The sequence below is a fragment of the Salmo salar genome, chromosome ssa12 (genome assembly GCF_905237065.1).
Source record: "Salmo salar chromosome ssa12, Ssal_v3.1, whole genome shotgun sequence".
NCBI lineage: Eukaryota > Metazoa > Chordata > Actinopteri > Salmoniformes > Salmonidae > Salmo > Salmo salar.
Window position 1 is genome coordinate 45,960,196 of NC_059453.1, and position 24,840 is coordinate 45,985,035.

At 44.1% G+C, this 24,840-nt stretch overlaps 1 protein-coding gene across 2 annotated transcripts in view; it reads left to right on the top strand.

Moving 5' to 3' along the window:
• Positions 1-24,840, top strand: part of LOC106565276 (alpha-1-syntrophin) — a 77,193-nt gene that overhangs the window by 3,071 nt on the left and 49,282 nt on the right. For both annotated transcript variants that reach the window (XM_014132207.2, XM_014132208.2), the window contains exon 2: positions 16,316-16,501. In XM_014132207.2, the coding sequence (XP_013987682.1) occupies positions 16,316-16,501 (186 nt within the window). The remainder of the gene's footprint in view (positions 1-16,315; positions 16,502-24,840) is intronic.

The window sequence follows — 24,840 nt, forward strand, 5'->3', positions numbered from 1 at the left end:
AAAAACAAAGTGTTGGAGAAGAAAGTAAAAGTGCAATATGTGCCATGTAAAAATGCTAACGTTTAAGTTCCTTGCTCAGAACATGAGAACATATGAAAGCTGGTGGTTCCTTTTAACATGAGTCTTCAATATTCCCAGGTAAGAAGTTTTAGGTTGTAGTTATTATAGGAATTATAGGACTATTTCTCTCTATACCATTTGTATTTCATATACCTATTTCATATACCTTTGACTATTGGATGTTCTTATAGGCACTTTAGTATTGCCAGTGTAACAGTATAGCTTCCGTCCCTCTCCTCACCCCTACCTGGGCTCGAACCAGGAACACATCAACAACAGCCACCCTTGAAGCATCATTACCATCGCTCCACAAAAGCAGCGGCCCTTGCAGAGCAAGGGGAACAACTACTTCAAGGTCTCAGAGTGAGTGACGACACTGATTGAAATGCTATTAGCGCGCACCCCGCTAACTAGCTAGCCATTTCACATCGGTTACACCAGCCTAATCTCAGGAGTTGATAGGCTTGAAGTCATAAACAGCTCAATGCTTGAAGCACAGCGAAGAGCTGCTGGAAAACGCACAAAAGTGCTGTTTGAATGAATGCTTACGAGCCTGCTGCTGCCTACCACCGCTCAGTCAGACTGCTCTATCAAATATCAAATCATAGACTTAATTATAACATAACACACAGAAATACGAGCCTTAGGTCATTAATATGATCAAATCCGGAAACTATCATTTCGAAAACAAAACGTTTATTCTTTCAGTGAAATACGGAACCGTTCCGTATTTTATCTAGCAGGTGGCATCCATAAGTCTAAATATTCCTGTTACATTGCGCAACCTTCAATATTATGTCCTAATTACGTAAAATTCCCGCAAATTAGTTCGCAACGAGCCAGGCGGCCCAAACTGTTGCATATACCCTGACTCTGCATGCAATGAACGCAAGCGAAGTGACACAATTTCCCTAGTTTAATATTGCCTGCTAACTTGGATTTCTTTTAACTAAATATGCAGGTTAAAAAAAAATACTTCTGTGTATTGATTTTAAGAAAGGCATTGATGTTTATAGTTAGGCACATTCGTGCAATGATTGTGCTTTTTTCGCAAATGCGCTTTTGTTAAATCATCCCCCGTTTGGCGAAGTTGGCTGTCTTTGTTAGGAAGAAATAGTCCTCACACAGTTCTCAACGAGCCAGGCGGCCCAAACTGCTGCATATACCCTGACTCTGTTGCACAGAACGCAAGAGAAGTGACACAATTTCCCTAGTTAAAAGAAATTCATGAGAACAGGCAATATTAACTAAATATGCAGGTTTAAAAATATATACTTGAGTATTGATTTTAAGAAAGGCGTTGATGTTTATGGTTAGGTACACATTGGAGCAACGACAGTGCTTTTTTCGCGAATGCGCTTGTTAAATCACCCGTTTGGCGAAGTAGGCTATGATTCAATGATAAATTAACAGGCACTGCATCGATTATATGCAAGGCAGGACTAGCTAGATAAACTAGTAATATCATCAACCATGTGTAGTTAACTAGTGATTATGTTAAGATTGATTGTTTTTATAAGATACGTTTAATGCTAGCTAGCACCTTACCTTGGCTCCTTGCTGCACTGGCATAACAGGTAGTCAGCCTGCCACGCAGTCTCCTCGTGGACTGCAATGAAATCGGCCATGATCGGTGTCCAAAAATTGAGGTTACCGATTGTTGTGAAAACTTGAAATCGGCCCTAATTAATCGGCCATTCTGATTAATCGGTCGACCTCTAGTGACAACTACAAGATACCAAAAATAATTTTGTCCAATCAATGTAAGCTAAATATGACGTGGCTGTCCATGTTTATGATTTCTGTGTGTGTGTTTTTGTGCGTGCATTTGTGCAAGTAGAAAAACATGTTGACTCACCCTACTTGTAGAGAAATGCCAATGCCATCCTCCTCTCTTTCATGTTGACGAAATGGTCTATGACTCTGTCATACACTACACGCTTTTATTTTTTGTTGTCCTAGGCTACCTGGCTAAAATGCTTGCTCACTAGCCTAACTTCCTTTCATGGGCAACGTTGGCTAGTTAACATTAGCCTTCTACATCTAGGTACATATTGAACTTCCATGTTCTCAGGCCAGGGGCACAATGTATGAATTTATGATTGTATCAGAATCGCCGTTATAATCATTGCCCAGAATGGAGAATTAAGTAAAACCCTATCTCCATCCATGGCTTATTTAGGAAAGGACCAATTTTAGCAAGCTAGCTAGCCACAGGATGACAACAACACAAAGAGATGCAACAATTCAAGTTATTTCTGTCAATGACATATGGCTATGTGATGTGATTCGATTGAAGCCAAATCCAATCTGGCTTCCCTTGACACTTTTTTTTGGGTGCGCCAGGACCATTCACAGTTAAGCTTGCTCAGTTTAGCTCAATGCTGATTGGCTGTTATTTTATACTTTTTTTATCGAGGTATGCCAAATGCTTGCTGGCTTCTCTTGCATTCAATCTTACGGCGGCAGCAATGTCATACTCTTTTTGGCCAGACAGCATCACATAGATGGCCTACACATACAGAGACAGAGGGGTGCTGTTTTGTTCACTCGGATGCTCTCCAGTGAGAAACATTCAGCCTCTTGCGAATATAAGGACAATTATGAAACACAGAGTGACATACAGTGGCTTGCGAAAGTATTCAGCCCCTTGGCATTTTTCCTATTTTGTTGCCTTACAACCTGGAATTAAAATGTATTTTTTGGGGTTTTGTATCATTTGATTTACCAAACATGCGTCACGTCCTGACCATAGAAAGCTTTTATTTTTCTATGGTAGAGTAGGTCAGGGCGTGACAGAGGGTTTTGTCTAGTTTATTTATGTCTATATTGGTTCTAGTTTATTTTTTCTATGTTGGGGTTTTTGTCTAGTTTATGTATTTCTATGTGGGGTTCTAGTTGTTGTATTTCTATGTTGTTGTTTTTTGGGATGATCTCCAATTAGAGGCAGCTGGTCATCGTTGTCTCTAATTGGGGATCATATTTAAGTGGTTGTTTTTCCCACCTGGGTTTGTGGGAGATTGTTTTGAGTTAGTGTATGTTGCACCTCTTCGTCACGATTTGTTGTTTTGTTTATTTAGTTATTTATATGTCTTGCATAGTTTCACTGTTATAATAATATGTGGAACGATATACACGCTGCGCCTTGGTCCCATTCTTCAGACAGACGTGACAACATGCCTACCACTTTAAAGATGCAAAATATTTTTCATTGTGAAACAATACTTTGTAGAGGCACCTTTTGCAGCAATTACAGCTGCAAGTCTCTTGGAGTATGTCGCTATAAGCTTGGCACATCTAACCATTTTTGCCCATTCTTTGAGGGAAAACTGCTCCAGCTCCTTTAAGTTGGATGGGTTCTGCTGGTGTACAGCAATCTTTAAGTCATACCACAGATGCTCAATTGGATTGAGGTCTGGGCTTTGACTAGGCCATTCCAAGACATTTAAATGTTTCCCCTTAAACCACTTGAGTGTTGCTTTAGCAGTACGCTTAGGGTCATTGTCCTGCTGGAAGATGAACCTCCATCCCAGTCTCAAATCTCTGGAAGACTGAAACAGGTTTCCCTCAAGAATTTCCTTGTATTTAGCGCCATCCATCATTCCTTCAATTCTGACCAGTTTCCCAGTCCCTGCGATGAAAAACACCCCCACAGCATGATGCTGTCACTACCATGCTTCACTGTGGGGATGGTGTTCTCGGAGTGATGAAAGGTGTTGGGTTTGCCCTAGATATGGTATTTTCCTTGATGGCCAAAAAGCAACATTTTAGTCTCGTCTGACCAGAGTACCTTCTTCCATATGTTTGGGGAGTCTCCCACATGCCTTTTGGTGAACACTTTGCTTATTTTTTTCTTTAAGCAATGGCTTTTTTCTGCCCACTCTTCCATAAAGCCCAGTTCTGTGGAGTGTACGGCTTAAAGTGGTCCTATGGACAGATACTCCAATCTCCGATGTGGAGCTTTGCAGCTCCTTCAGGTTTATGTTTGGTCTCTTTGTTGCCTCTCTGATTAATGCCCTTCTTGCCTGGTCCGTGGCAGATTTGTTGTGGTGCCATATTCTTTCCATTCTTTAATAATGGATTTAATGGTGCTCAGTGGGATGTTCAAAGTTTCGGTAATTTTTTTATAACCCAACCCTGATCTGTATTTCTCCACAACTTTGTTCCTGACCTATTTGGAGAGCTCCTTCGTCTTCATGGTGCCCCTTGCTTGGTGGTGTTGCAGACTCTGAGGCCTTTCAGAACAGGTGTATATGTAATGAGATCATGTGACAGATCATGTGACACTTAGATTGCACACAGGTGGACTTTATTTAACTAATTATGTGACTTCTGACGGTAATTGGGTGCACCAGATCTATTTAGAGGCTTCATAGCAAAGGGGGTGAATACATATGCACGCACCACTTTTCCGTTTTACATTTTTTTAAACAAGTTATTTTTTTCATTTCACTTCACCAATTTGGACTATTTTGTGTATGTCCATTACATGAACTCCAATTCAAAATCGATTTCAATTACAGGTTGTAATGCAACAAAGTAGGAAAAACGCCAAGGGGGTGAATATTTTTGCAAGGCACTGTACCTGTGCTCAGTTAAAACAGCAGCAAAGCTGGTTAAGAAAATTACTCAGTATAGCCAATGACAATACAGTGCCAGTCAAAAGTTTGGACACACCTACTCATGTTTTTCTTTATTTAATTTTTTTTCTACATTGTAGACTAATAGTGAAGACATCAAAACTATGAAATAACATATGGAATCATGTTGTAACCAAAGAAGTGTTTATATTTGAGATTCTTCAAAGTATCCACCCTTTGCCTTGATGACAGCTTTGCACACTCTTGGCATTCTCTCAAACAACTGCTTGAGGTAGTCACCTGGAATGCATTTCAATTAACAGGTGTGCCTTGTTAAAAGTTAATTTGTGGAATTTCTTTCCTTCTTAATGTGTTTGAGCCAATCAGTTGTGTTGTGACAAGGTAGGGGTGGTGTACAGAAGATAGCCCTATTTGGTAAAAGACCAATTCCATATAATGGCAAGAACAGCTCAAAGAGAAACGACAGTCAATCATTACTTTAAGACATGAAGGTCAGTAAATCCGGAAAGTGCAGTTGCAAAACCATCAAGAGCTATGATGAAACTGGCTCTCATGAGGAACGCAACAGGAAAGGAAGACACAGAGTTACCTCTGCTGCAGAGGATCAGTTCATTAGAGTTAACTGCACCTCAGAAATTGCAGCCCAAATAAGTGCTTCACAGAGTTCAAGTAATAGACACATCTTAACATCAACTGTTCAGAGGAGACTGTGTGAATCAAGCCTTCATGGTCAAATTGCTGCAAAGAAACCATTACTAAAGAACACCAATAATAATAAGAGAATTGCTTGGTCCAAGAAATACGAGCAATGAACATTAGACCGGTGGAAATCTGTCCTTTGGTCTGATGAGTCCAAATTTGAGATTTTTGCTTCCAACCTCTGTGTCTTTGTGAATGGATGATCTCATCATGTGTGTTTCCCACGTGAGGCATGGAGGAGGAGGTATAATGGTGTAGGGATGCTTTGCTGGTGACACTGTCTGTGATTTATTTAGAATTCAAGGTACACTTAACCAGCATGGCTACAACAGTATTCTGCAGCGATACGCCATCCCATCTGCTTTGCGCTTAGTGGGACTGTCATTTGGTTTTCAACAGGACAATGACACTTTTTTTGGTTACAACATGATTCCATATGTGATATTTCATAGTTTTGATGTCTTCACTATTATTCTACAATGTAGAAAATAGTAAAAATAAAGAAAAACCCTTAAATGAGTAGGTGTGTCCAAACTTTTAACTGGTACTGTGTAAAACGCACCATCATTAAACATCAATGGTTGTGTTTATCATGGCTGTTGTAAATAATGCAATATTATAGAGAATAAAGTGGTGTGTGAGATTTAACTCCTGGAAGATCTACATGTATACATAGACCGTCTCATCGCTCTGGCAACCTGCCCAGGACAGTGGTCCATTTTGATAGATGGCCTGGACCTACTGCAATGCAAAATGCTTCACCGTTTGGCAGGAATGATGTGGCTGGTGTTGTATTAGTTTCAGCCCCCTTTTACAAAATGAGTCCCCCTAATGACAAACATTTAATGACATACATTTATTTTTTTGAGGCTTTGAAAATCAATTGGCACTGTTTAAATAAGTGAAACCGACCACCAACCCGTGACTCCCCACTGTCTCGACAGAGTGGCGCTGCCACGTCAAGCCGAGAGAGCGCGAGCAAAAGGCAGGAGGCGGCCAGCTGACACCACAATGCGAACAGCTGACAAGAAGCTCCCAGAATGCAGTTGTCATTGGCCTGAGATGAAAGCTATTTTATGGCAGTGGAGCGGTCTGTCTGGGATGTTTATTTTCAGAAGCCCACCCTGGTTCGGTGGAGGGAGGCATGGAGTCGACCTTGCGTTTGGTCCAAAGGGCCGAAGTGCATTTAAGGCTGGATAGGCTTGAGGCCTAAAGTTGGTTTTGACACTAAATACTGTACGATGGGTAGAAGTAGACCGATGTGTAGAAATTAGTGCACAACTCAGATGTTCAGCTCATGCAACAACTCTTATGTTAAATAGTTAGTCAGTTTGAATAAGCATTGGTTGTATCCCTCAAGGGTAACAAAGCGAAACACAATTGGGGCCCTCGTTTTCCGGTCTCATAGACTAGAAGTAAATGTAAATCCGAGACACTCAAATTAGTATTATATGTTACATTTGGTATGGTTACATAAGACCGATGTTTTGCCTTAAGAAAAACGAAAGTAGGGTGGTTGGTTGGGGTGGATGGGCAGGTGTATAACGAGAATGTCGAATCTTATAACGGACAACTTTAGCCTTTTAGCTAATTAGCAACTTTTCAACTACTTAATACTTTTTAGCAACACTAAAGAACAAAAATATAAATGCAACATGTAAAGTGTTGGTCCAATGTTTCATGAGCTGAAATAAAAGATCCCAAAAATGTTGCATTCGCACAAAATGCTTATTTCTCTCAAATTTTGTGCACAAATTTGTTTACATTCCTGTTAGTGAGCATTTCTGCCTTGCCAATATAATTCATCCACCTGACAAGTATGACATATCAAGAAGCTGATTAAACCGCATGATCATTACACAGGTGCACCTTGTGCTGGGGGCAGTAAAAGGCCACTCAGAAATGTGCAGTTTTGTCACACAACACAATGCCACAGATGTCTCAAGTTTTGAGGGTGCTTGCAATTGGCATGCTGACTGCAGGAATGTCCACCAGATTTGTTGCCAGCGAATTGAATGTTAATTTCTCTACCATAAGCCTCCTGCAATGTCGTTTTAGAGAATTTGGCACTATGTACAACCGGCCTCACAATCGCAGACCACAACCGGCCCAGGACCTCCACATCCGGCTTCCTCACCTGCGGGATCATTACATTACATTACATTTAAGTCATTTAGCAGACGCTCTTATCCAGAGCGACTTACAAAATGGTGCATTCACCTTATGATATCCAGTGGAACAACCACTTTACAATAGTGCATCTAAATCTTTTAAGGGGGGGGGGGTTAGAAGGATTACTTTATCCTATCCTAGGTATTCCTTAAAGAGGTGGGGTTTCAGGTGTCTCCGGAAGGTGGTGATTGACTCCGCTGTCCTGGCGTCGTGAGGGAGCTTGTTCCACCATTGGGGTGCCAGAGCAGCAAACAGTTTTGACTGGGCTGAGCGGGAACTGTGCTTCCTCAGAGGTAGGGGGGCCAGCAGGCCAGTGGTGGATGAACGCAGTGCCCTTGTTTGGGTGTAGGGCCTGATCAGAGCCTGAAGGTATGGAGGTGCCGTTCCCTTCACAGCTCCGTAGGCAATCACCATGGTCTTGTAGCGGATGCGAGCTTCAACTGGAAGCCAGTGGAGAGAGCGGAGGAGCGGGGTGACGTGAGAGAACTTGGGAAGGTTGAACACCAGACGGGCTGCGGCGTTCTGGATGAGTTGTAGGGGTTTAATGGCACAGGCAGGGGAGCCCAGCCAACAGCGAGTTGCAGTAATCCAGACGGGAGATGACAAGTGCCTGGATTAGGACCTGCGCCGCTTCCTGTGTGAGGCAGGGTCGTACTCTGCGAATGTTGTAGAGCATGAACCTACAGGATCGGGTCACCGCCTTGATGTTAGTGGAGAACGACAGGGTGTTGTCCAGGATCACGCCAAGGTTCTTAGCACTCTGGGAGGAGGACACAAGGGAGTTGTCAACCGTGATGGCGAGATCATGGAAGGGGCAGTCCTTCCCGGGAGGAAGAGCAGCTCCGTCTTGCCGAGGTTCAGCTTGAGCTGGTGATCCGTCATCCACACTGATATGTCTGACAGACATGCAGAGATGCGATTCGCCGCCTGGTTATCAGAAGGGGGAAAGGAGAAGATTAATTGTGTGTCGTCTGTATAGCAATGATAGGAGAGACCATGTGAGGATATGACAGAGCCAAGTGACTTGGTGTATAGCGAGAATAGGAGAGGGCCTAGAACAGAGCCCTGGGGGACACCAGTGGTGAGAGCGCATGGTGCGGAGACAGATTCTCGCCACGCCACCTGGTAGGAGCGACCTGTCAGGTAGGGACGCAATCCAAGCGTGGGCCGCGCCGGAGATGCCCAACTCGGAGAGGGTGGAGAGGAGGATCTGATGGTTCACAGTATCAAAGGCAGCAGATAGGTCTAGAAGGATGAGAGCAGAGGAGAGAGAGTTAGCTTTAGCAGTGCGGAGAGCCTCCGTGACACAGAGAAGAGCAGTCTCAGTTGAATGCCCAGTCTTGAAACCTGACTGATTAGGATCAAGAAGGTCATTCTGAGAGAGATAGCAGGAGAGCTGGCCAAGGACGGCACGTTCAAGAGTTTTGGAGAGAAAAGAAAGAAGGGATACTGGTCTGTAGTTGTTGACATCGGAGGGATCGAGTGTAGGTTTTTTCAGAAGGGGTGCAACTCTCGCTCTCTTGAAGACGGAAGGGACGTAGCCAGCGGTCAAGGATGAGTTGATGAGCGAGGTGAGGAAGGGGAGAAGGTCTCCGGAAATGGTCTGGAGAAGAGAGGAGGGGATAGGGTCAAGTGGGCAGGTTGTTGGGCGGCCGGCCGTCACAAGACACGAGATTTCATCTGGAGAGAGAGGGGAGAAAGAGGACAAAGCACAGGGTAGGGCAGTGTGAGCAGGACCAGCGGTGTCGTTTGACTTAGCAAACGAGGATCGGATATCGTCAACCTTCTTTTCAAAATGGTTGACGAAGTCATCCGCAGAGAGGGAGGAGGGGGGAGGGGGAGGAGGATTCAGGAGGGAGGAGAAGGTAGCAAAGAGCTTCCTAGGGTTAGAGGCAGATGCTTGGAATTTAGAGTGGTAGAAAGTGGCTTTAGCAGCAGAGACAGAAGAGGAGAATGTAGAGAGGAGTGAGTGAAAGGATGCCAGGTCCGCAGGGGAGGCGAGTTTTCCTCCATTTTCGCTCGGCTGCCCGGAGCCTTGTTCTGTGAGCTCGTAGTGAGTCGTCGAGCCACGGAGCAGGAGGGGAGGACCGAGCCGGCCTGGAGGATAGGGGACAGAGAAAATCAAAGGATGCAGAAAGGGAGGAGAGGAGGGTTGAGGAGGCAGAATCAGGAGATAGGTTGGAGAAGGTTTGAGCAGAGGGAAGAGATGATAGGATGGAAGAGGAGAGAGTAGCGGGAGAGAGAGAGCGAAGGTTGGGACGGCGCAATACCATCCGAGTAGGGGCAGAGTGAGAAGTGTTGGATGAGAGCAAGAGGGAAAAGGATACAAGGTAGTGGTCGGAGATTTGGAGGGGAGTTGCAATGAGATTAGTGGAAGAACAGCATCTAGTAAAGATGAGGTCAAGCGTATTGCCTGCCTTGTGAGTAGGGGGGGAAGGTGAGAGGGTGAGGTCAAAAGAGGAGAGGAGTGGAAAGAAGGAGGCAGAGAGGAATGAGTCAAAGGTAGACGTGGGGAGGTTAAAGTCACCCAGAACTGTGAGAGGTGAGCCATCCTCAGGAAAGGAACTTATCAAGGCGTCAAGCTCATTGATGAACTCTCCAAGGGAACCTGGAGGGCGATAAATGATAAGGATGTTAAGCTTGAAAGGGCTGGTAACTGTGACAGCATGGAATTCAAATGAGGAGATAGACAGATGGGTCAGGGGAGAAAGAGAGAATGTCCACTTGGGAGAGATGAGGATTCCAGTGCCACCACCCCGCTGGCTCGATGCTCTAGGGGTATGCGAGAACACGTGGGCAGACGAAGAGAGAGCAGTAGGAGTAGCAGTGTTATCTGTGGTAATCCATGTTTCCGTCAGCGCCAGGAAGTCTAGGGACTGGAGGGTAGCATAGGCTGAGATGAACTCAGCCTTGTTGGCTGCAGACCGGCAGTTCCAGAGGCTGCCGGAGACCTGGAACTCCACGTGGGTCGTGCGCGCTGGGACCACCAGGTTAGAGTGGCAGCGGCCACGCGGTGTGAAGCGTTTGTATGGCCTGTGCAGAGAGGAGAGAACAGGGATAGACAGACACATAGTTGACAAGCTACAGAAGTGTTGTTTCTTGTATTATTGTCTCCTGTGTCTTTAGAGAACTGTTTCACTTTGATATCCTTTTTCTTCTGTCCTGATTTTCTCTTTCTTTTCTTCTGTTAACTAGGTATTCTTTGTTGTTCTTCGTTAGCTAGCTAGCTTCTTCCAAAAGAGTCCCTAGCAACTGCTTAGCAACTGGTAAACAATTCAGCTTGCTAAGATAACTACAATTTTATGAAAAATAGTTATTTTTCAAAAGCCTATCTTCTTTGTTTGTTGCTTGTTTTTTCTCCTATTCAGTCTTGCAGTTTTCTTTTGCTTTTTTCGGATGTACTTCACTCTAAAAACCATGTAAATTTCAATATTTGTAGGAGCTCATTTTTCAGCTGCTGCTGCTCAAATTGGAGTTCCGGAACTTAAGATCTGAGACCAGCCAACCGGACAGCTGATGAAACTGTGGGTTTGCACAACCGAAGAATTTCTGCAAAAACTTTCAGAAGCTGGTCGTCCTCACCAGGGTCTTGACCCGACTGCAGTTCGGCGTTGTAACCGACTTCAGTGGGCAAATGCTGATCTTTGATGGCCACTGGCATGCTGGGGAAGTGTGGTTTTCACGGGTGGGTATTGGTTTCAACTGTACCGGGCAGATGGCAGTCAGCGTGTATGGTGTCGTGTGGGCGAGCGGTTTGCTGATGTCCACGTTATGAACAGAGTGCCCCATGGTGATGGAGGAATTGTGTTATGGGCATGTATAAGCTACAGAGAATGAACAATGGCAATTTGAATGCACAGGGATACCGTGACGAGATCCTGAGTCCCATTGCCATTCATCTGCCGCCATCACCTTATGTTTCAGCATGATAATGCATGGTCCCATGGCACAAAGATCTGTACACAATTCCTGGTAGCTGAAAATGTCCCAGTTCTTCCATGGCCTGCTTACTCACCAGACATGTGACCTATTTAGCATGTTTGGGATGCTCTGGATCGACGTGTACGACAGCGTATTCCAGTTCCTGCTAATGTCCAGCAACTTCGGACAGCTATTGAAAAGGAGTGGGACAACATTCCATAGGCCACAATCAACAGCCTGCTCAACTCTATGCAAATGAGATGTGAGGCAAATAGTGGTCACACCAGATATTGACTGGTTTTCTGATCCACACCCCTACCTTTTTTTAAGGTATCTGTGACCAACAGATGCATATCTGTATTCCCAGTCATGTGAAATTCATAGATTAGGGCATCATTTATTTATTTAAATTGACTGATTCCCTTATATGAACTGTAACTCAGAAAAATCTTAGAATTTTTTGCATGTTGCATTTATATTTTTGTTCATTGCACTTTGCAACTACTTATGATGTTAGCTAACTCTTCCCCTAACCCTAACCTTAACTATTTTACCTAACTCCTAAACTTAACCCTAACTCTAACCTTAACTCTAACCTTAACCCTTACCTCTAGCCTAGCTTATGTTAGCCAGCTAGCTGACATTAAACACTTAGCTAGAATTTGTTACATATCATACATTTTGCAAATTTGTAACATATTATACATTTTGCGAAATTAAAACTTATTGTGTGTTTTGCAAATTCGTAACATATAATACGAAGTGGCACAAAAACCATCAAGCGCTATGATGAAACTGGTTCTCATGAGGACCGCCACAGAAAAGGAAGACACTCTGCTGTAGAGGATAAGTTCATTCGAGTTAACTGCACCTCAGAAATTGCAGCCCAAATAAATGCTTCACAGAGTTCAAGTAACAGATAGATCTCAGCAGCAACTGTTCAGAGGAGACTGCGTGAATCAGGACTTCATGGTTGAATTGCTGCAAGGAAACCACTACTAAAGGACACCAATAAGAAGAAGAGACCTGCTTGGGCCAAGAAACACGAGCAATGGATATTAGACCGGTGGAAATCTGTCCTTTGGTATGAGTCAAAATTTGAGATTTTTGGTTCCAACCGCCGTGTCTTTGTGAGACGCAGGTTAGGTGAACGGATGATCTCCGCATGTGTGGTTCCCACCGTGAAGCATGGAGGAGTTGTGATAATGTGGGGGTGCTTCGCTGGTGACACTGTCTGTGATTTATATAGAATTCAAGGCATAACCAGCACAGCATTCTGCAGCGATACGCCATCCCATCTGGTTTGCGCTTAGTGGGACTTTCATTTGTTTTTCAACAGGACAATGACCCAACACACCTCCAGGCTGTGTAAGGGCAATTTGACCAAGGAGAGTGATGGAGTGCTGCATCAGATGACCTGGCCTCCACAATCACCCAACCTCAACCCAATTGAGATGATTTGGGATGAGTTGGACCGCGGAGTGAAGGAAAAGCAGCCAACAAGTGCTCAGCATATGTGGGAACTCGTTCAAGACTGTTAGAAAAGCATTCCAGGTGAAGTTGGTTGAGAGAATGCCAAGAGTGTACAAAGCTGTCATCAATGCAAAGGGTGACTACTTTGAAGAATCTAAAATATGTTTTGATTTAACATAAAAATAAAGAAAAACTCTGGAATGAGTGGGTGTGTCCAAACTTTTGACTGGTACTGTGTATACTGTGTATATACACTGCTCAAAAAAATAAAGGGAACACTTAAACAACACAATGTAACTCCAAGTCAATCACACTTCTGTGAAATCAAACTGTCCACTTAGGAAGCAACACTGATTGACAATAAATTTCACATGCTGTTGTGCAAATGGAATAGACAACAGGTGGAAATTATAGGCAATTAGCAAGACACCCCCAATAAAGGAGTGGTTCTGCAGGTGTGGACCACAGACCACTTCTCAGTTCCTATGCTTCCTGGCTGATGTGTTGGTCACTTTTGAATGCTGGCGGTGCTTTCACTCTAGTGGTAGCATGAAACGGAGTCTAAAACCCACACAAGTGGCTCAGGAAGTGCAGCTCATCCAGGATGGCACATCAATGTCAACTGTGGCAAGAAGGTTTGCTGTGTCTGTCAGCGTAGTGTCCAGAGCATGGAGGCGCTACCAGGAGACAGGCCAGTACATCAGGAGACGTGGAGGAGGCTGTAGGAGGGCAACAACCCAGCAGCAGGACCGCTACCTCCACCTTTGTGCAAGGAGGAGCAGGAGAAGCACTGCCAGAGCCCTGCAAAATGACCTCCAGCAGGCCACAAATGTGCATGTGTCTGCTCAAACGGTCAGAAACAGACTCCATGAGGGTGGTATGAGGGCCCAACGTCCACAGGTGGGGGTTGTGCTTACAGCCCAACACCGTGCAGGACGTTTGGCATTTGCCAGAGAACTCCAAGATTGGCAAATTCGCCACTGGCGCCCTGTGCTCTTCACTGATGAAAGCAGGTTCACACTGGGCACGTGACAGACGTGACAGAGTCTGGAGACGCCGTGGAGAACGTTATGCTGCCTGCAACATCCTCCAGCATGACCGGTTTGGCGGTGGGTCAGTCATGGTGTGGGGTGGCATTTCTTTAGGGGGCCGATACAGCCCTCCATGTGCTCGCCAGAGGTAGCCTGACTGCCATTAGGTACCGAGATGAGATCCTCAGACCCCTTGTGAGACCATATGCTGGTGCGGTTGGCCCTGGGTTCCTCCAAATGCAAGACAATGCTAGACCTCATGTGGCTGGAGTGTGTCAGCAGTTCCTGCAAGAGGAAGGCATTGATGCTATGGACTGTCCCGCCCGTTCCCCAGACCTGAATCCAATTGAGCACATCTGGGACATCATGTCTCGCTCCATCCACCAACGCCACATTGCACCACAGACTGTCCAGGAGTTGGCGGATGCTTTAGTCCAGGTCTGGGAGGAGATCCCTCAGGAGACCATCTGCCACCTCATCAGGAGCATGCCCAGGCGTTGTAGGGAGGTCATACAGGCACGTGGAGGCCACACACACTACTGAGCCTCATTTTGACTTGTTTTAATGACATTACATCAAAGTTGGATCAGCCTGTAGTGTGGTTTTCCACTTTAATTTTGAGTGTGACTCCAAATCCAGACCTCCATGGGTTGATAAATTAGATTTCCATTGATTATTTTTGTGTGATTTTGTTGTCAGAACATTCAACTATGTAAAGAAAAAAGTATTTAATAAGATTATTTCTTTCATTCAGATCTAGGATGTGTTGTTTAAGTGTTCCCTTTATTTTTTTGAGCAGTATATATTTACAAAAAATATATAGGGGGGATTGGAAATTATTCAGACAAAAAAAGTAATAATAGAAGTGTGGTTTCTTTTTTTTCTTTGAATTTCACATATTCAAGTTGTTTGGCTTAAATGTAGTTTATGACATATAGCCCAATATTGCATATTGTCAATGATTTGTTCATGATCTAATCTAAAAGTCTGTTTGGAGTTTGTTCCTTGGTGATTTCGATTTGGTGATGTTACAGTCTGGGATTACATGATCTGGTAGTTCTATTTTTATCAATTGAATCACTGAGGATATTTTTTCTGCTCTCACCTCCCACACAATTCACCAGGCGTCAGAATCTCAATTTGGTGGCCATAATTTCTCCATCTCAATCACTGAACAAACAACCATCAAATGTCACACTGGCGTGCAATGCTAGCCCCACTCAGAAAAGGCATAGATCATGTTGACAGCGGAGGTAGTCGCAGTCTGTGCCGATGCCACTGTGATTGAGATGCATGGGTGTGTCAGCCCCGGCATCTTTTATTGAGGGCACCTGGCTCTAGTCTCAGAAGACGATGCATTAATTAAATCTGTAGAATCGCCCGTGGGAGCCAACCTTTGAAATATATATTCGGAGTTAATTTGATTTAATCCACTTTCGGGAACATTTCTCAGCCACCCCAAGGCCGAGACCCAACTGGCACTTGACATTATTGACAATATTTCCCACGAAGGGCCCTCTGGAAGTGGCAGATTCATCAGCCTATGAACTGACCTTCATTATCTTGTTAGAGAGAAGAGACTGCAGCCAGGCAAAGTGGATGACTGGTGTCCTCGTATTCTCTACAACTGCAGTCTAAATATGAAACCTGTCCCTTGCTCAGCTTTTCAAATTAAACCGTTGAGCACTGTCGCAAGTGATGCAGTCTTATGTACTTACTATGAACTCTGTTCTGTCACTCAATCTAGTCAGTCTCAAGAGTACCTACACCCATGGAGCAAAACTTTCCTTGTGCATTGCTACTTTCCTTTCTCTTAAACAACTTTCAACAAACTTTCGAAGATTCCCAAGAAACACCTCAAATGTTAGTCACTAGTATCAGATCCACTGGGCAAAAACTGTTCGAATCAACATTGTTTCCACGCCATTTCAACCCAACGAATCAACGTGAAAAACTGATTGGATTTGCAAAAAGTTTTAACCTAAATCCAATGACATGGTGAAATGTTTTGTTGATTTCACGTTGAATTCACGTTAGTTGACAACTCAACCAAATGTTAATGTGCCCAGTGGGAAGGGACTTACTTTAAGCCCTCGGATAAAGCGTATGTATTATAATCCTGTAGACCACAATATTTTATATTCATACCCCATCTCCTTTTAGAGAGGGGCACAATCTAAGCCCGGTAACCATCTGGTTTTGTAGTTTGTACGTGACGCGTACTGTGTCTCATTGATATGAACCGAGCCATTGCCATGTGCTCTACTTTATATATATTTTTTTAGATTTAACCTTTATTTAACTTGGCAAGTCAGTTAAGAACAAATTCTTATCTTACAATGACGGCCTACTTTACAGGTGGAAAAGAGAACAAAATGCCCATTCTCATCTCGAAGATCTTCAAGGGGTTGGCGGCTGACCAGACGGAGGCCCTGTACGTGGGTGACGCCATCCTGTCGGTCAACGGCGCCGACCTCCGGGACGCCACACACGACGAGGCCGTGCAGGCCCTGAAGAAGACGGGCAAAGAAGTCATCCTAGAGGGTAAGCAACACCAGGATATTAAGGCATGGCCGGTGTTCCAGGAATTGTTCTAGCGTGACCAGGTCAATTATTGACACTGGTGTAGAGGTTCAAACCCCAAATTGCTGCCGCAAATCTCATCAGAACCCATCAAAACGTCTTGGATAACTGACAATCCACTCATTAGTTCTGTAACTGTTTCATCCCGAAATGAGATCCTGTCATAAATCGGGAAACTTCTGGAGACTTCTAGGCTGCCGGTCGGCACTGCGGGGGAGAGATGCGGAGAAAGCCCTGGAGGGGATCCTGTAGGTTCACTGCTCTCTGTCTGTTACACAGGCCAGGCAGCGCCCACAGCAGGTGAAGGGAAACAGACTGTATTGAATTGGAGATGAGGTCTTTAGCTGCAGGGAGTGGGATTAATATAAGGCTTTCATGTTGTCCATCAATTGCATCACAGCTGTTCTCTCCCAATCTTTTATGTACATAATGAAAATGCACATCATTGGTCAGAACTGGTATTCTACGCTCTACAAAATTGATCAAGATTGTGCTAATGCTCTAGAAGGGGAGCACAATATCCACAAGAATAGTTTTGAGTGGATTTCTGTCATGTTTAGTTAGGCTGTAAACCTCTCCAGTCCAGTCTAGATCACCCACTGAGACATACAGTATACAGTGGGTGGATAAACCAGTTTATTGATGTGAGGCAGACAGACCATCAGAGGAAATGTTTCAGACCCTACGGCTAAGTCTCAGAACGCTACAGTGCTCTACAGCCCGGAAGTCAAGCAGATGAAATCACTCTAAATCCCTCTGCCCTGTCAACACTAGAACAGAAAAGCATTGATGTCAGACAGCTCATCCACCAGGCCTGTGATCATTAATGTCAGAAATCATTTCATAGGTTACTCACCCTGAGGAACAGATGTGGCAGCAAATGAGTCGAGAGGTTTCGGGACTTTGCAGTGGGGGAGGTTGTTGAGAGGCTTTTGTTGTGTCTGGAATTGCACCTGCAGCGCCTGCATTATCCGCCAGTTTGTAAACAACAGCGCTAAACTGTAGGTAGTTCTGTTGTATTGTAAACTTCACAACAGAGAAGCTGTTTGATGTCATGGCGATGTGGCATTTTATTAGCATGGCACCTTTGATAACGGTCTGACTTCTATGACTTGGAAAAGAAAGAGAAGTATTCATACGCTGCCTCTGTGCTCCTCTTAACAACTAACTTCCATAACTTTCCATAGAGTTCAATCAGGTCATCTTGATCGTGAAAGCCCCTCCATATGGCATCTTTGGGAACGTTTTCAATACGGTGCTGAACTAAATACAAAGACATCACTTCCTCACATTTAGCTCAAACACCTCATTATGAGCCATTATAATTCCACTTGAGCATTTGATCACTGCGTGACTATTTTATTAGAAAGAATTGGTATTAGAATTGGTATTAGATTCAAAAACAGGCATATGTGTTGTTTACCTGTTATGCCTAATGAATGCTTTTAATGGTGCTCATGTCAAACTTAAGCTACAATTGACATTTGATTTGTATCATTTACAACGGATATCCCTATCCCTGTGGTATGTTACTGTTGATTATTGTACCACCGAGTTCATGATAATGTAGCCTAAGACAAATGGCATAATGGACAAACATTACTACATTACATTACTTACAGATATGTGAGGAGTGTAGAGGTTTCAGTGAAGAGTAGAAAGGCTCTTCAGTATATTCCTGTCATTCCTCCATCAACGTGGAAATGGAATAATCAATCCAACTTGGGGACATAAACACCTGAGAAGGTCAGATACATATAACAGCAAAGCATCACAGATAAAATCAGTAAGCCGCAGCTAGCTTTCATTTCCTATCTGAGTTAACAGGGTGTGTGAGAGAGAGGGAGGGGGGCTGCCCCTGATGTGCCCCAGATACATATAACAGCAAAGCATCACAGATAAAATCAGTAAGCCGCAGCTAGCTTTCATTTCCTATCTGAGTTAACAGGGTGTGTGAGAGAGAGGGAGGGGGGCTGCCCCTGATGTGGGCATACTTTCTGAGTTAACAGGGTGTGTGAGAGAGAGGGAGGGGGGCTGCCCCTGATGTGGGCATACTTTGTGTACACCCTATTATCACTATAGGCACACACCTGCAATATATGCAATATAATACAATATATTCTTACTACTATATAATATAGGCTACTTTATTGAGACTGCATTCATCACTGCCAATGGCCAGCCAGGCACCGTTCCCAGACAGTGAGAGTGAACCAGGGGGAGAGAGGGGAACAGTGGAGGCTGGTGAGGGAAGAACATCTCATAATAATGGCTGGGATGGAGCAAATGGAATGGCATCAAACACAAACATGTTTGTTTAGAGTATTCCGGGGTTTTTGGTTATGTTCTATGTTTCGTATTCTAGGATCTGTCTATGTTGTGTATTTCTTTGTGTTGGCCTGGTATGGCTCTCAATCAGGAACAGCTGTACATCGTTGTTGCTGATTGAGAGTCATACTTAGATAGCCTGTTTTCACCTGTCCCTTTGTGGGAAGTTGTTGTTGCACTGCTGTGTTAGCCTGCAATACTGTGCGTTCGATCGTTTTCTTGTTTTGTTCAGTGTTCTAATAAAGTCACTATGAGCACTCAACCCGCTGCGCCTTGGTCCACTATATACGACGACCGTTACAGGCAACCAGGCCTGACTGGGTGTCACAAAGGGTGGCTGGGTGGCAGTGAGGTGACACCGTGACATGGATAGGAGATAGAGACAAAGTGTGTCTGTGTGTGTACATACAGCTTACATACACAGGTTTGTGTAGTTTTCGTGGGAGGTTGGGTGGGCAAGATAGCTGATGGTGCACCATGTGCTGTGGCGCAGAATGCGAGGCTTCTAGGGTCAGGTGATGGACAGGGAAGCGCTCTCCCTAAACCCCACCAGACCAGTAAGCTTCAGCTCCATAGGTGGTACCTACATAGCCCACCGTGTGAAAAGGTTTGGGTTGTGTCCCAAAAGGCCTGCTATTACCTACTTAGTGCACTACATAGGGAATAGGGTGCCATTTGGGACTTGGCCTTGGTTACTGCTAATGAGATAATAAACATAGCTTACCGGTACATGTATTCAGTAGAGACCAACAGATGGGGAAGTAGCGAGAAAGTGTGAGAAAGTGTGGCAATCGCAGCACTGTTCCTCAACTACAACCATGTGTGTGATACCAATGCAGCCATTTTTTTTATCTCAATATCAAATAATTTCTGGGTAGCAATTAAGTACCATACTGGTTTTTCTTTATGGTCAGAAATAAATAAAAATAGCTTCCGAGCAAAGATAGATTCCTAGGACTGTCTGGGAGTGGTCTGAGTGGGGAGGGGAAAACTGAAAACTAGCTGTTATTGGCATTGAGGTTTGGAACTCTCTTTCTTATTGGTCTGTTAACTAATTTACCGCTTGGCGATGTCACCAGGCAAGCCTAAACTCCATCCCACCAAAACAAGCTGAAATTTCAGGCGGTCTTTTCAAACAACTCTAAAGGGGTATTATCATAATTTTCACAATTTCAGGGGGAAAAAGGGTTTTACTGCGCTGGGCCTTTGTCAGGCTAACTTTCAGTTGAATTTTACTGGCAGTGGCAGTAAATCCGTGGGTGAAATGTGCTGGTGCCCACGGCCAAGCCATTTAACGAGGTACACTGGTCACGACTGACAGAGCGGCCCAGCCTGCCTTCACACATAGCTAATGGGGCTCTGAGGACAGTGTAGACCAGGCTGTGAAATGTCGACCATTGAAGCATTACACTGACAAGGCAATGACAAATAACTCTGGAGATATTACAACCACAACCATGCGCTCCTTGAACTAATCGGGCACTTGAAAAGTCCCTCTGTGTTCCTCTTTATTTGTGTGTGTGTGTGTGTGTGTGTGTGTGTGTGTGTGTGTGTGTGTGTGTGTGTGTGTGTGTGTGTGTGTGTGTGTGTGTGTGTGTGTGTGTGTGTGTGTGTGTGAGAGAGAGTGTGTGTGCAAGTACATGCCTCTATGAGTAGTTTACAAAAATGTGTGTGTGCATGTGTGCCTTGTGAGTAGTTTACAAAAATGTGTGTGTGCATGTGTGCCTTATGAGTAGTTTAATGTGTATGTGTGTTCATGCCAAAAATGTGTGTGTGTTTCTCAGTCCACATGACAATGATGCTAATATGGCCTAGCCAAGTGTGTTTTGTCCAACAAATAAGGCTGAGGGGGTCAAGCATCTCTGTGACATACACAGCTTCCCACAGTGCCAAATTCCTCCCTGGTCCTCCATGTTCTTCTCAGAGTTCTTCAACCGCAGCCGCAGCCAAACTCCCTCACTGAAGCAACAGGTGATGGCGAGCAACTATGTCCACCCCTCCCTCCCCTTCCCTGCATATCCCAATCCCTGAAGGCTGGAAAACCGGGAAGCACTATAGGATCTGTGGTAATTCCTCTCATCCGATATTCCTGTACTTTCCCAAGGCCGAAGTGAGAAAAGCCAGAACTCCCCAGGGCTTATGACACATGGACAGTGCTGCAGACTTTACATTGATCTTTTTTTAGACATTTCTCGCCTGTTATATTTCCCTAAAGTAATTGAGCCTCCGCATCTTGGCACACGCAGCTGTCCTACCTCTTTTTCTCCCTTTTGAGGTTGCCAGTAAGGCAGCGCAATTTGATTAATTGGCAGTTGGGTGCCAGTTTTGTGCCCACGCAGCCTTGTGTGAGGTAACAGCCGGAGCTAACCTGACCCTAAAGCTCTCATGCTGCAGGGCTAGCCTCTGCTAACATGTAAGCAACTTAGCAAGGCTTGTAGCTTTACTGTAAGCTTAGTGACTGGCTGGTTCTAACTTCTTACCATCAGCAAGAATACATAAACATGAATTTGGTTGAGAGTTGCTAACCTCCCCTTCAGAATGGTTTTCTAAAGGGTTAAAAATATAAAATGTTTATGGGGAATTGTTAAGCTCCCTGCTAAGCAATGTCACACTGATCACTACAGGCTGACAAACAGGTTATTTTGTCAGAGGTTTTCTGGTTAATTAGCCTGTCAATCAAAATAAATTGGCTGGTGAAACTCGATGACACTATCTCAGTGGTCCACATCAAAGCAACCAAGCATGGTGCCAACAAAATGGCTGATGAGCCAGTTACAGTATTACCCCCCACAAATTGATTGGAGCTAACCGCTAACCTTTGAAGGACCAACATGCTTTGTTCCCTGAACTAGTCCTCTCCTATGGCATGGTAGTGCCCAAGGTGTTGATACATGATATCGCCAGAGGTGAAATGTCCAGCTGTCTTTCAACTCCATACACAGAAAGTGACTAATGACCGCACAGAGGCTTTTATAGAAGGCTCTGTTTGATTCAAACTTTTACTGAACTTAGGTCAGTGGACGAAGTCAGTTGTCCTATCTGGCCTGCTACACTAGACGTGTAACTTTTGCAGTCCGTGAGATAACCCTATTAATTTCTTGCGCTGCTCTGGTTCCATTATCAACATTTCTACACGCAGCTCAGGCCCGAGAACCCTTGAAAAAGTGGCTCGCACTGCTCTTGCTGGCCAAAAGATTTACCCTTCCAGTGTAACAGTTACGCTTCCGGCGTAGCAGGTAAAAAACCTACTGTTTTCCCAACGGCCCAGCCTAGCTCCCAAGTAATAAGAAGAAAGAGAGCTTTTGTGGATGGGGTAAAGTCTTGCATGTGTTTGAGTCTTGATTCGATTAATAATAATCGGAATAATAGCTTGTTATTTAGCTGTGCATAATATGTGTATGGTTGCGAAGAGAACCAAGTCATGCAGACTCTTTTTTAAATAACTATCACGTTTCAGGTAAGACCCAGATGCAGACAGTGTCGAAGTAACCAAAGTTTATTACTAGTACAGGGGTAGGGGAAATGACAGGTCAAGGGCAGGCAGAGGTCAGTAATCCAGATAGGGTGCAAAAGGTCCAGAATGGCAGGCAGTCTTAGGGTCAGAGCAGGCAGGGGTCAATAATCCAGTGTGGTGTGGCAAGGTACAGAACGGCAGGCAGGCTCAGGGTCAGGGCAGAATGGTCAAAACCGGGCAGAACAAGAACAGAGAGACGCAAGGGGAAAACCTTTTAGTCAGATCAGATTTGCCACGTTTTAGATTTGCCACCTTTTAGTCAGAGGAGGGTCAATGACATTTCGACTCAGTGCATTCAGGAAGTCCATTGCAATTATGTTAATTCATTTGGAATTCTGTAAGACTTGGGCAACACAGCCATTCTGCCTTTTGCACCCTATCTGGATTACTGACCTCTGCCTGCCCTTGACCTGCCTTTAGAGTATACATCAGAATTGTATTTTGTGATGTACATTTATTCATATAGGCCTATGCAGCAGACACTTAGCTTGGAGACTGTTTCAGCTTTAGTCACACTTTTGTGTTCTGGCATGACAACCATATGGCCAGGAGTTGGCTAAAGTAGAATGAAACAGGGCCAGATTTACTAAGTGTTTGCACCACATGATTTTTTCTGCAATAAAACACCAAAAACAAAGCTAAAACATGATACTGTGTTCTTTCTCCTAACCTTCACTTAACTTTTTGGTCTGTCCTCAATGATTAATTATTGTTAGAAAAAACAGGTGCAAAGAGGTAAAGTAATTGGTATGAGGATAATTAGTATGAGTACATTGACTACTTCTACTAGTGGTGTGCCACTGACAACAACAATTAGCTCCAAAACCTTATTGGTGTTGGGATCCTCGGGTCTCTACAGTATGTGTTTTACATGGTCGGACCACCGGCCTGGGGAAAGATTTGCACGTCCTGTTCCCAAAGACGTTCTGGCCTGAGTGCACATTTTGGTCAGGCTCATATGTGGATTAGTACCACAAAAGAAAATGGCTCAATTAAAATTACAACTCACCCTGACCGTTTTTCTTCCATAGCGTTAAGGTTGCTTTTGGGGGCCGGGGGCCCCCTGAACCCCCACATCCCCTCCAAGCAGGCAAACCCCTCAGAGCAGTCGGTTAAGCTGTTTGGCTGTTTCAGATAGCTGGATTTAGGACCAGGCGGATGCCACGGAGCATTCAGACAGGCTGTGTGAAGGCAAAGCTTCTGAAAAGCTGCCTTATAGGACCGGCACAGGAGAGTTGAACAGAGGCAGCTGCTGTCTGTGTGTGTTTAGCTTTTTCTCCGAGTTGTAAAAGCAAGCAGAGCATGAACTGGCTACTCTTTATTTGACTTTATTTGGCTGCCAAGGTAACTGCTGTTTGACTTAACAGAAAAAAGCATTTATTCCAAGTGCTGAGCTAGTAGTGTAACTGACATGTAACATTAGCTAATGTTTCATCCCCTCTCGACTGAAGTTCTGTAGCTACCACAGCCAGCTCTATCCTCTAGCTATCTGTCAAGTAGCAGTATCAAACAGCTGTTGTGTGTATGGAAATGTTTTGTAGCCTTTGTTTTGTCCCGTTTCAACAGAAGTAAATAAACTTGGCTAGTTTTCGCCAGTTGATGTACCATTAGAGCTAGCCAAAAGTTGGCTAACATTATTTTTAAGTTATTCTTTTCAAAATAAAACATTGAACATTTATAGTCAAAGCATAGTGTAAAAGCAGGTGAGCTGGTTCTACTCTTTTTCTACCATTTTCTAGTGTTTTGTTGTGGAAAACTGAGCACGTCGAGCATAACATATCAACCTTGTATCCCATAGATAGATAGGCTAAAAATGTTTTAAGATGTTGAAAGCTTCCATTCCCCCTGTCACAAGAGCAGTAAAGGCTGATTTAAGATGAAATCATCAACCCTGATACTGTCAACCTTGTCACTTTTATGGTGATATTATAGTATTTTTTCTTAATTTAACCTCTTGAGATGGGACATTTTTTTGTTATGAAGTTGAACATGCTCTTTATGACAGATAAATTATAAAAAGTTATTTGTCACAAAGTTACACTACCCAAAAGGCACTCTATTAATGGAATGACAAATATTATGATATACACTGAGTGTACAAAACATTAAGAATACCTTGCTAATATTGAGTCCTGGTGGACCATTCTTGATACGCACAGAAACTGTTGAGCGTGAACCTAGCAGCGTTGCAATTCATGTGCCTGTCTCAAGGCTTAAACAGCTTTCTTTAGCCTGTCTACTCCCCTTCATCTACAGTGATTTGAAGTGGATTTAACAAGTGACATCAATAAGGGATCATAGCTTTCACCTGGTCAGTCTATGTCACTGAAAGAGCATAATGTTTTGTAGACTCAGTGCATATACAGGCAGCTGCCAAAATAAAGTGTCTCAACAGGGAGCTGGGCCACCACGAGCCAGAACAGCTTCAATGCTCCTTGGCATAGGTTCTACTAGTGCC